At 43.6% G+C, this 13,151-nt stretch overlaps 1 protein-coding gene across 6 annotated transcripts in view; it reads right to left on the minus strand.

Annotated features, from left to right (window-relative positions):
* CDRT4 (CMT1A duplicated region transcript 4) overlaps nucleotides 1-13,151 on the minus strand; it is a 41,244-nt gene that overhangs the window by 12,107 nt on the left and 15,986 nt on the right. For 5 of the 6 annotated variants that reach the window (XM_060204464.1, XM_060204462.1, XM_060204461.1 and 2 more), the window contains exon 2: nucleotides 8,587-8,660. In XM_060204464.1, the coding sequence (XP_060060447.1) occupies nucleotides 8,587-8,656 (70 nt within the window). In that variant the 5' untranslated portion in view covers nucleotides 8,657-8,660. Of the gene's footprint in view, nucleotides 1-8,586; nucleotides 8,661-12,499; nucleotides 12,541-13,151 lie in introns of those variants that run through there. The other variant, XM_060204463.1, reaches the window with a different exon arrangement.

The raw sequence follows: 13,151 nt of genomic DNA on the forward strand, positions 1-13,151 counted from the left end.
TTCCATTTTAATATGAAGACCTATTATGGGGGGGGAGGGGGCAGGCAGTGGTGCACGAGGTCAAGTGCACATAATACTAAGCGCAAAGATACGGCTTCGAGCCCCGGCTCCCCACCTGCAGGCAGGACACTTCATGAGAAACGAATCTTCTTTTCTCCCTCTCTATCTGCCCTCCCCTCTCAATTTCTCTCTGTCCTACTCAATAACAAAAAAAAGGGGTGGGGAGAGAGAAATGGCTGCCGGGAGCGGAGCAGTGGATTTGTAGTGCAGGCACCGAACCACAGTGATAACCCTGGAGGCACACACACACACACACACACACACACACACACACACACCCGTTGCATATGGTTATATTACCTCCAAATCAAATTTCAGGAATAAATCAACTATATATAATCAGAAGAAAGTTTTTTCCACCTTTTCCTTCCATGACAGTTTGATGTAGACTTGCACACTGAGAATCTACACAAGTTGGAAAGAGGTAGAGAAACAAGCTGTGGAGAACGGTCCTCCAATCTGATTCGCAGGAAGTCAGACATGAAAGGCCTTCAGTAATGTCTGCCTAGAGACCCTCTCTCTGCCCGACAGCTGACTTGTGAGCAAAGGGACCATGAAAGTGAGTGACCTCACAACATCTAACCATTCAGAAAAAGGAAGTTCTGCACCGCTGGAACAATGGGGTCATTGTGAGCCTAGGGAAGCAAGGAGGCATTTCCCAGGACTGGTTTTAGTCAGTGGGGGCCTCAGTCAGGCCACCACCAACACCTCTTTAAAACTGTCCACACCACTAGGAACCCAGGTCAATGTTCGTTTCTTAAAAGCTGGCTCAAATTTGAGTTTTTGCTCAGAAGATCTGAAGGAGTTGCCTTCTACAGGATTCAATGGTCCATCCGTCAATGCACAACCTACCCTTGGGGTCATGCAATCAATCATTCTAGTTACGTGTGACAGAATGTGAGAAACCACATGTACCACATGACACAAACTTAAGACTCTCAAAGATCTGCAGGGAGTTGCCCCCAACAGGAAAACAATCCAAACAAATTGCTCTCTGGAAAACTATGAATCTGGGGTCCAGGCACATAGCACAAAGCACAAGGACGCACGTAAGGATCGGTTTGAGTCCCCAGCTCCCTGCCTGTAGGGGGGATCACTTCACAAGCACTGAAGTGGGTCTGCAAATGTCTATCTTTCTCTCCTTTCTGTCTTCCCCTCTTCTCTCAATTTCTTTCTGTCTTTTCCTATTAAAAAAAGATGGAAAATATAGCCTCCAGGAACAGTGGATTCATAGTGCAGACACTGAGCTCCAGGGATAAATTTGGAGGCCAAAAAAAAAAAGAAAGAAAGAAAAAGAAAAGAAAAAAGAAAACCAAGGATTTGACTACACCAGGAACATTTTCTTTTCTACTCAGCAAAAGAATATCAATCCTAAATCAAGATACAAAATAGAAATTAAGGGGGTCAGGTGTTGGTGTACCATTGAACTCACATGTCACAATGCTCAAGCACCCAGGTTCAAGCCCCCAGTTTCCACCTGCAGGAGGAGAGCTTTGTGAGTGGTGAAACAGATTTGTAGGTGTCTCTCCATCTCTCTATCTATCTATCTATCTCCCCCTACTCTCTCCATGTCTGGCTGTCTCTATCCAATAAATAAAGATAATAAATTTAAAAAATAGAAATTAAACAAAAGGAAGATATGCAACATTTGGAGATGAAGTGGGAGAAGGGGGATTTTTGTAGAGAGATACTCAGCACCACTATAGTCAGAAGATAGACGTGAAGGAGGCTGGTTTCAATGCTCACAGACAATGTTATTCAACAATCGAGAGTCCCATAGCCTTTCCCACATGTAGCTGGGCCCAATAGTCACTGTGAGGAGGAACTAGAAAGAGGGCTTATATGTCATGTTGTTGATGTTCAGGGTGAGCCTGCTATCCTTGTTTTTGTTGTTGTTTTGTTTTAGTTTTTTTTTTTTTTTTGTCACCAAGATTATCACTGAGACCTTGTTCCTGTATAATGAATCCACCATTCCCAGCAACCATTTTCTTTCTTTCTTTTCTTAATTTTTTAAAATTTATTTCTGTATTTACTTTGGATAGAGACAGAGAAAAATTGAGAGAGGAGGTATGATGGAGTGAGAGAGAGAGAGATACCTACAGTATTTCTTCACTGTTCCTGAATCCTCCCCCCCCCCTGCAAGTGGGGACCAGGGATTTGAACCAGATCTTCATGCTCTACCAGGTATGCCACTGCCCAGTCTCCTAGTGTGATCATTTGTATGTGTCCGTGACAAAAGAATCTTTATATGAGAATTATAGAAAATTTGGAAATAAAAATTATTTTCAAAGCTAATAATCCTGTTATCATCTGACAACTCTGACTTGTATGCCATCACCCAGATCTTAACCATGGTTGTGGGCACAAAAGTTAACTATCATTTTGAATTCATCATTTTTGCTCTAACATTTAGTGCTTTTCCTTATATCCATAAGGATTCCTCCTATCTCTTTGAGAGACAGTTCTGAAGCTCACCAAATGAATGGCCATTTATTAGTCCCACCTCCATTTGGAAGGGCAACATGTTTTCAGTTTTCTCCACTACTCACAATAAGTCATCTCTTTTTTTTTTCAGTTTATTTTTTTAATTTATTTATTTGTAAAATGGAGACACTAACAAGTCCATAGGATAAGAGGGGTACAATTCCCACCACCTGAGTTCCATATCCCATCCCCTCCCCTGATAGCTTTCCTATTCTCTATCCCTCTGGGAGTATGGACCCAAGGTCATTATGGGATGCAGAAGGTGGAAGGTCTGGCTTCTGTCATTGCTTCCCCGCTGAACATGGGCGTTGGCAGGTGGATCCATACTCCCAGCCTGTCTCTCTCTTTCACTAGTGGGGCAGGGCTCTGGGGAAGCATGGCTCCAGGACACATTGGTGGGGTCATCTGTCCACAGAAGTCCGGTTGGCATCATGGTAACATCTGGAACCTGGTGGCCCAGGCAAGATCGAGGGCCTGATTGGTCAGGTATTCTGTCTCTCAGACTGATAACACTTCTGGTGCTCTTTGGTCTTGGATAATAAATACTTTGTACACCCAAGTGCTGAGGAAATGCTGGCTACCTAAGATTCCTAGTCTCCCAAAGATAACAGTAGTACTAAAGCCACTCCCATCAGCCCAGAGAGCTAAGCAGGGTCCCCCTTGCTCCCTTATCTATAGAAAAAAAAAAAGGGAGTCGGGCTGTAGCACAGCGGGTTAAGCACAGGTGGCGCAAAGCACAAGGACCGGCATAAGGATCCCGGTTCAAACCCCAGCTCCCCACCTGCAGGGGAGTCGCTTCACAGGCGGTGAAGCAGGTCTGCAGGTGTCTATCTTTCTCTCCTCCTCTCTGTCTTCCCCTCCTCTCTCCATTTCTCTCTGTCGAATGACAACAACAATAATAACTACAACAATAAAACAACAAGGGCAACAAAAGGGAATAAATAAATAAAATAAATATTTTTAAAAAAAAATTTTTTAAGGGAGTCCAGCGGCAGCGCAGCAGGTTAAGCGCAGGTGGCGCAAAGCACAAGGACTGGCATTAAGTACCTGGTTCAAGCCCCCGGCTCCCCACCTGCAGGGGAGTCATTTCACAGGTGGTGAAGCAGGTCTGCAGGTGTCTATCTTTCTCTCCCCCTCTATGTCTTCCCCTCCTCTCTCCATTTCTCTCTGTCCTAGCTAACAACAACAATAATAACTACAACAAGAAAGCAACAAGGGCAGCAAAGGGGAATAAATAAATATTAAAAAAGTAAAATAAATAAAATATTTAAAAATATATGTATTTTAAAATAAATAAATAAATAAAAAACAGGTCAGGTTTTTGCCACTGTGGTTTCTGGAGTTCCACCCAGATCCAAGATCTGTCATTTATCGGAAAACAGTCTCCAGGCAAGAAACAGTAAGGCACTGTGTCTGTGAACCAAAAAGTGAAGTTGACTTCGGGCAGGACTATTATAGTAAAAGCTGCCCCAGTCATAGAAAAATGAGGGGAAAAGATTTTTAAAAAAAACTAGTATAATCATGGGTCCTTTGGAATATAACTAAAGTAGACCTACTATCTATTTACAAAACAGAGACCCCCCCAAATCTTCATCTGAAATACTCCAGCCTTTAGGTTCATGATTAGTCAACAACTTGTTTGGCTTTATATGTTAACTCTTTTTTCAGCCACCAGGTTCCAGATGCTACCATGATGTCAACCAGACTTCCCTACATAGACAATCCCACCAGTGTGTCCTGGAGCCCTGCATCCCCAGAGCCCTGCCCCACTAGGGAAAGAGAGAAACAAGCTGGGAGTATGGATCGACCTGTCAACATCTGTGTTCAGTGGGGAAGAAATGACAGAAGCCAGAATCCCCACCTTCTACTCCCCATAATGACCCTGGGTCCACACTCTCAGAGGAATAAAGAATAGGAAAGCTATCAGGGGAGGGGATGGGATATGAGTTCTGGTGGTGGGAATTGTGTGGAGTTGTACCCTTCTTATCCTGTGGCTTTTGTCAATGTTTCCTTTTCATAAGTAAAAATTAAAAAAAAAAAAAAAAGAGAGAGAGAGAGAGAGAGAAAGAACTGTATCCCAAACACAAACTATGAAAAAGGAAACTGTACTGTAAACTATCCCCCATGCTATGATGCTATGGTGTGCTGGTAAGGAAATAGCAAAGGGATCAGTGGGTTGGAGTGTGTGTGTGTGTGTGTGTGTGTGTGTGTGTCTGTGTGTGTCTGTGTGTGTGTCTGTGTGTGTGGTGGTGGTGGTAGAGGAGGGTAGTTCCTAAACTCTCAAGGCACAGAAACTACTTAACATTCCTCTCTGGACAAGGAGGTACAAAACAAACTAGCCCACGGTCAAGACGCTAAGTGACAACTCAAGTAAGCAAAGAACTACAGAACTACAAAGAACAAACCTGAGGAAGACTGCCCACCTCAGCTGCATCCCAGTCTGCAACGGCAGTGAGGTGGTTCAAGTGTTGTTCCCTACACAAATACGGATGCTCTTGGAGGACGTCCCTGAATCATCAAGGTATTGTCAGATTGCGCTCCCATATATTCTACTGAGAAAACACTGAGACGTGAAAATGATCCTTCCAAAGCTTTGGGTTTCCTTCCCTACCCCTGATTATGGACTTGGAAACATCAATAGGTTTTCCCCCAAGAAGCAGTTGAATAAAAAAGGGAGGTGTGGGGGAGTCGGGCGGTAGTGCAGCAGGTTAAATGCATGTGGCGCAAAGCGCAGCTAAAGGATCCCCGTTCGGGCCCCCGGTTCTCCACCTGCAGGAAGGTCACTTCACAGGTGGTAAATCAGGTCTGCAGGTGTCTATCTTTCTCTCCCTCTCTCTGTCTTCCCTTCCTCTATTTCTCTCTGCCTTATCCAATAACGACGACATCAATAACAACAATAATAACTACAACAAGGGCAACAAAAGGGAATAAATCAATATTTTTTAAAAGGGAGGTGGGGTGGGTGGTGGTGCATCCAGTTAAGAGTACATAGTACTAATACAAAGGACCTGCACAAGGATCTCAGTTTGAGCCCCCCCCACCCCCGCTCCCCACCTGTGGGGGGGGAGGGGGCTTTTTAGAAGTGGTGAAGCAGGTTTGCAAGTATCTATCTTTCTCTCTTCTATCTCCCCTTCGCTCTCAATTTCTCTCTGTTCTATCCAATAAAGTGTGGGGAGGGAGGAGGAATGGTCTCCAGGAGCAGTGGATTCCTAGTGCCAGCACTGAGCTCCAGTGATAATCCTGGAGGGAAAAAAAAAAGCGGGGGGGGGGGGGTGAGGAACTCGCCAGCTCTGTGAGTGGATAAAAGTGGTCCCTTTTGTTCACTCAAACAATCTTGTGAAAACTGACAGGTGAAGTAACTCATAGGTGCACAATGACACAAGAAACTGTCTTTACTCCCTCCCAGGAAAAGAAGCCGCCATACCCCCTGTACTCCTGCAGGAAGGTCAAAAGTGGCGCCGTGATCAACAGAAGATGTTGAGAAAATTCCCAAGGATCAAAAGTTGTAGGATTCACTGAGAGCCATGAGCATATTAACGCAGTTGTATCTAAAAGTCTGTAAAGCTCAGTATATGCAGCTGAAATCTGGGGTCACCCATGCCCTGCTGCCCCACCTCTGGAACATTTTGCTAAAAGTGATCACCACCAAATGAAGTGCATACTCACCTGGCCCTTAGACACCCAGACCCTGAAGGCCTCCCGAGGGAGGGCCCTTTCCTTCCAAGTGACCCTGAAAGTCCTTGCATACTTCCCACTCCCATCTACAATCTTTTTTTTTTCTTCTTCCTTCTCTTTGGAAGTCCATGGTATCAGACTCAAGAGTTGGTGCCAGTTTCTGAGCCCTGGCCTCTGCCCATACAGCACTGACAATCTGGAGCTCTGGGCACACAGCTGGCTTCTTTTGCACTCACTCCTGTCATCAGCCATGGCTTCCTCATCATCTCATGAAGGATCCAAGCCAACATTCCTTGATCCCTCACCTCATCAACCTCGTCCTCTGTCCTGACTCCTCCTAGCTCACTCTTCAAGCAGACCCGAAGTTCATAGTTTCTCTGTTACAATCCACTCATTCTGTCTCCCTCTCTGTCACCCCTTCATGCCCTCAGTTCTCGCTTTACCCTTTTTAGTATCCACGGTCCCTTCCTATGGTCTTTGTAAACAACTTTAACCCCTTGTCTTCCTCCTCCATAGTTGCATGACCAGCCCCAGTACAAGTTAAATTCTGCCTGAGAGATTTCCTGTTTCCCCACTCCAGCAACTAAGCATGGTGGATAGAAACACCCCCCTACTGACCAGAGTCTCATGACGTAATAGTCGGTGACTTTGTACTATGTACTGAGCACTGTCGAAGGGCCTTGCCTAGATTTATCATTTTAATTCTCAGGGGCCAGATGGTGGTGCACCTCGTTAAACATGCACATTACAGTACACAAGGACCCAGGTTCAAGCCCCTGGTCCCCACCTGCAAGGGAAGAGCTACAGGTGTCTGCCCCTTTCCCCATCTTTCCCTCCCCTCCAACTTCTCTCTGTTTCTAACCAATAATCAATCAATAAATCAATCAGTTTAACCCTGTCAAAAAGCACATGCATTAAATGCTGCATTCACCCCCATTTTACAGGTTCCATAGGTGTGGAATCTCAACCATCATGTTGGCTGTTCCATTTCCCCAGGTTCTTGAATCAGAATCATCGCATAAATGAACGTTACTTGCCGGGCTAACTTTGCGGGTGGGAGAGAGACGACCAGGGACTCATGGCTGAGCTGGGAACGTAGTGCAATCTTTATTGATGAGCGGGGATGCAGTTCAACAATCTAATCTCTCTTCATTAGAAAATACTGTCCTTTATATCTCCTGAGGCGGAAGTGTCAGGAAGAGGAAGTACGTAGGATAGGGGGTGGGGAGAAGGAAAAAGCGCAGGAACCAGTGGGGATTAAACCAATGAAAACAATGATTATATAAATAGACCACAGCATTAAGCAATACAAGAGAACCTAACGTGATGATCAAAACAGAAGGTCTTATATGCAGAATTTAGAAGCATACCAACAGTTACTGAAATTGTCACAGAAAGGCCCCCCTGGGATCCCTATGGATTATTGTAAATCAAACATCAGGTTTGATTGACACACTTGTATGGGACAGAAAGGATTCCAGGGACTAGTCAAGTTCAAAGGGGATGAGGTGAGACATGACCCTAACAAATAGACAAATAAATATGACCAATGAAAAATCCTGGGTTCAACTCCTAACACGGTCACTTCCTACTTACAAATGAGCAAAACCCCTGCCCCACCCCAATCCATACTTTTGCCTTACCTGTCAAAGGGATTGGCAGTGACCCTCATAGGATATTGTGAAGACTGGATGAGACGCCCCATGTAACAGGAGAGAACAATAATACAGACACTTCTGAGCCACAACAGTTAGGATTCAGGCTTCATTGACAGGTAAATAGGTAGAGTCTTTGGGGCCCAGTTGTGCCAAATCCCAGCTTAAGCCCTACTCTACTTTTCCTTGGCACCTCCACTTCTATCTCTGCCTGTTCTGGTATGAGCTCAGGACCCACCACGCCGTCTGTACATGGCCAAGTCCTTCCACAGCCAGATGTAGCACCCAGGATATCTTCCAACTGTTGTTGGGAGATGCATCTGCCTTGCCAGAGACACATGACTTCTTACCTCAACACAATTCTAATTGTAGACATAGTCTATACTCCTACTGCCTCTCTGTTCACAACAGTTCCAATGACACTTGTCTAATCATGTCTTAATCATAATTAAGTCCGATAGATGGACTTAAATATGCCTCTGCCCTCATACCTCATCTCCCAGGTCCATTTATCCCACCGTGTTTTACATGGTTAGTCTCTCTTTCTCTCTCTCTCTCTCTCTCCCTATCTCTCTCTCTCTCTCTCCCTCCTTCTCCCTCTCCCTCTCTCTCTGTCTCCCATGAGTTCTATAAATTTCAGCGACCTTTTGTCCTGTACAGTGTGTATTCTGAGGAACTATTATGCCCAAAACCTGCAGTCAGACATACTTACCATGTTTTGAATTGCTCTTGAACTCATATCTCCCACTTGGTAGCTCTTGCAACTTCCTGGTATAGCTCATTTTCCTATATTTTAAGAAACACCAAGTTAGAAAAAGCAAGCTGGCAGACATATACTGTAATTAGTATGGGTGATGGGTGGGATGAATAGTTGACTATATAGAAAATTATTGTCTGTAGTTAAAAGACAGCAGTTAATCATCTTATTGTTTATCCTCTATGGATATTGAAATATACAATACCATGGAAACACAAGAAGAATAAGAAAAGAACTTGTTTCCCTACAGTGCTGTCAGAGATTTTAAAGGATTCACTGAGGAGAAGACATCCAAACAATATACTCCACAATAGAAAGAGCATCTGTCATAAAGCTTTTTTTTCTTCTTCTTTATTGGGGGATTAACAGTTTACACTTGACAGTAAAACACAATAGTTAATACATGTATAACATTTCCACATAACAATACAACCCCCACTATGCCCTCCTAAGCCATTACATTCCAGGACCTGAATCCCCCACCCACCCACCACTACCCCAGAATCTTTTACTTTGGTGCAATATACCAACTCCAGTTCAAGTTCTGCTTAATATTTTCCCTTCTGATCTTGTTTTTCAACTTCTGTCTATGAGTGAGATCAACCCATATTCATCCTTTTGTTTCTGACTTATCTCACTTAACATGACATCTTCAAGCTCCATCCCAGATGAGGTAAAGAAGGTGAATTCACCATTTTTAATAGCTGAGTAGTATTCCATTGTGTATTTAGACTACAACTTGCTCAGCCACTCATCTGTTGCTGGACACCTGGATTGCTTCCAGGTTTTGGCTATTATAAATTGTGCTGCTATAAACTTAAGTATACACAGATCTTTTTGGATGGGTGTGTTGGGTTCCTTTGGATATATCCCCAGGAGAGGAATTGCAGGGTGACAGGTTAGGTCCACTTCTAGCCTTCTGAGAGTTCCCCAGACTGTTCTCCACAGGGTTTGGACCAACTTCCATCCCCACCAGCAGTGCAGGAGGGTTCCTTTGTCCCCAAAACCTCTCTAGTATTTGTTGCTACTACCTTTTCTGATATGTGACATTCTCACAGGAGTGAAGTTTTTTTTAAAAGACAGAAACAGAGAGGCAGAGAGAGAATGAAAGAGGCTATAACACTAAAGCTTCCTTCGATGCAGTGAGAGCCAAGCTCAAGCACATAGCAAAACATCACAGTATCCAAGTGAGCTATTCTGCTGCCCCCAGACATTGAGTTTTATTCATAAGGGAATGACGAAGGTCACAGAGAGCAGGTGGCAGTGTGAATGTCATCCCATACCCCTCTACTTTTGTCGGAGTGGGGGGTAGGATGGAACGAAAAGTGGAGGCTGAGAGTAACTAAGAAACACAGAACTACTCGCCCCTGAGAAGTCTTCAGAATGTGGTCATTATCAACGCCTAGCCGTTGAGAAAGAGCTCTCTTAAAATTAGAAATACTTAACGAGTTTGAAATGAGTCTTTCGACTCTAGTCATATACAATGAAACATAACTGCTACCCACATAGAAAATGTGTGTGGGTCACAGGCCAGGAAATTTCAAAATCCTGTCTAAAAGAGTTTTTGTTGAGTCATAAACTTAATCAAACAATGGAGGCCGTAATGTTTACCCTCAGCAGTGTGGAAGGATGCACCAAGCATCTCTAAAACCGGGAAAGAGGCCCCTCCCTCATGGAACATCCGATAGAGACGGCCTTTTTCCGGTAAAGACATGGCCTTTAAGATCCACCACAAGGAAACACATTCAAGCCCCCAACGACCCCTTAATGTAGAGGGAAATTTCATGAACAGTGTTAGAGATGTCTCTCCTTTTCTCTTTCTCTTCTTTCTCTGTCTCTCTATTTCTGTCTTTCACCCTCTACCAGAATGAAAGAAAAAAAATGATTGGCAGAAATCTGACAGAACTTTGGCAGTGGGTATGGTGGGTGTGAATCTATACCCTATAACCCTACAGTCTTGTTACCCACTATAATCACACATTGTTTCAAAAACAATAAATAAATAAAAGATTGGCAAGAACAGAAGCATCATGCAGGCATCAAGATCTAGTGATAGCCCGGGTGGCAATAAATAAATAAATATTTTTTCAAAATTAATCCACCCTCATACAGCATCACAGGAAATCAGTTCCTGCCTCGCTGTTCTTGTATTTCTGTATGTTTTATTGTGTATTTCATTAAGGGGGCAACTGTCAAGAGAACTATCTTAAGTTTCTAATATGGTACAACCACGCAGTTAACAACTGTTTGGAAGGTAAAGTATAGCACAGAATTAAGATCAGGTACTCAGGGTGGTCCAGCTGTTATTTCAACCATGCGACCAGAAATGACACACTTAAACTACCTCTCACTGTTCTCATAGTTAAGATTGGCACACTTATATGACTATACTTGAATTTCCACAAGGATTTTTGCCAGGAGATAATTGGAATAAAGCATTGTGCGCAGGCCCAAGGCATGTGGTAACACCCCGTTGATCTGACTGCTATATTCATATGATCTTCTCCAAAATGCCCATGTGTATCTATGGTCTGATGGGAGCTGGGTGGTAGCGCATTGGGTTAAGTGCACATGACACAAAGCGCAAGGACTGGCATAAGGATCCCGGTTCGAGCCCCGGGCTCTCCACCTGTAGGGGAGTCACTTCACAAGCGGTGAAGCAGGTCTGCAGGTGTCTATCTTTCTCCCCCCCTCTCTGTCTTCCCATCCTCTCTCCATTTCTCTCTGTCCTATCCAACAGCAATAACAACAAAGGCAACAAAATGGGGAAAATGGCCTCCAGGAGCAGAGGATTCATAGTGCAGACACCGAGGCCCAGCAATAACCCTGGATGCAAAAAAAAAAAAAAGCGGATTTTTCAGGTTGCAAGAATTAGTGACAAAATGAGTCTCACAAGAAAAAGGGAAAAAGAAAGGTTAATAAATTTAAGGTCAAGGAACAAACTAGAGTAGTAAAAAAGTCAGAAGATGGACTCAGCATACTCTCAAACACAAATGCTTCCATCTTGTGTTACAAAATCTGTCATCTACTCCTGTCCCATTCACCCCATTTTTTTTCAGATCCTAACACCCCCAGCTATTCCATTGACTGACCAAGTGCAAAGACCTGAGTTTGAGCCCTAGCTTCCCACCTGTAGGGGGGATGCTTCCCAAATGGTGAAGCACGTCTGCAGGTGTCTTTCTTTCTCTCTCTCTATCTCCCCATCATCTTTAATTGTTCTATGTCCTAATAAAGAAAAAAATGAAAAGTTTTTTTTTTTTTTAAAAAAGGGTAAAATGGCCACCGGGAGCTGTGGATTCGTAGTGCCAACATCAACCCCAGTGATAACTCTGATGGCAAAAATAAATAAATTCCATAGCTCTACCCCATCAGAGAAAGATAGAGACAGGCTGGAGGTATGGCTAGACCTGCCAATGTTCATGTTCAGCAGAGAAGTCAGACCCTCAATCTTCTGTACCCCATAAAGATCTTTGGTCCATACTCCCAGAGGGATAAAGAATAGGGAAACTTCCAATGGAGGGGATGGAATAGGGAACACTGGTGATGGGAATTGTATGGAATTATACCCCTCTTATCCTACAATATCATCAACCATTATTAAATCACTAATAAAAAATGTCAGGTTCTATCATGGAACTATTTTACACAACCCCTACATAATATATAATATTGTTTGGTCTCTTCCTTAAATCCTGAAGCCAGGAAGATTGGTATTAATCTTCCTTTCCTGTTTGTACATGCATGAGTATACACACACACACACACACACACACATATACCATTAAAGATGCTCTGGAATTGCCTTTCAGGGTCCAAAATCACAGATCCTAGAATGATATGAATGTCAAGGTCATAGTCTAGCTCATACCCTTCTTGGATTGGGGTTGTTCCCATTCATGCAGCTGATAGACATCTGTGTTGGGCCAGGAACTCCAAGAATACCTCCGGAGAAAGCAAGTCATTGTAGAGTCCTATTAAGAGCCCCTCTAGGGAAAGATAGAAACAGGCTGGGGGTATGGACCGTCCTGTCAATGCCTACAGCAGAGAAGCAATTACAGAAGCCAGACCTCCCACCTTCTGCACCTCATAATGATCCTGGGTCCATGATCTCAGAGGGATAAAGAAGAGGGAAACTTCCAATGGAGGGGATGGGATACGAAGACTCTGGTGGTGGAAATTGTATTAATTGTACCCCACAATCTTATCTGTCATTATTAAATCACTAATAAAATTATTTTAAAAAATAAACAGTGAAAAATATAACAGTTACCAGAGAAAAAGGAAAAGGAAGTGGGAGGAGTGAACAGAGGGTTCACTTTGCTAGTGTGATGGTTCTAAGACTAGGCTTGGGGTGTGGTGAGATTTAGGTATAGAGTGAGGTGTGAACTTGTATGCCAGAAATGTTTACAATCTAAAAATCAATCTAAAAATGAGAATTTCTTGGGCAGGGGTAAATAGCATAATGGTTATGCAAAGAGATTCTCATGCCTGAGGCTCCAAAGTCCCAGCTTCAATCCCTC

This window comes from Erinaceus europaeus, chromosome 12 (assembly GCF_950295315.1).
Source record: "Erinaceus europaeus chromosome 12, mEriEur2.1, whole genome shotgun sequence".
In the NCBI taxonomy this organism is placed as follows: domain Eukaryota; kingdom Metazoa; phylum Chordata; class Mammalia; order Eulipotyphla; family Erinaceidae; genus Erinaceus; species Erinaceus europaeus.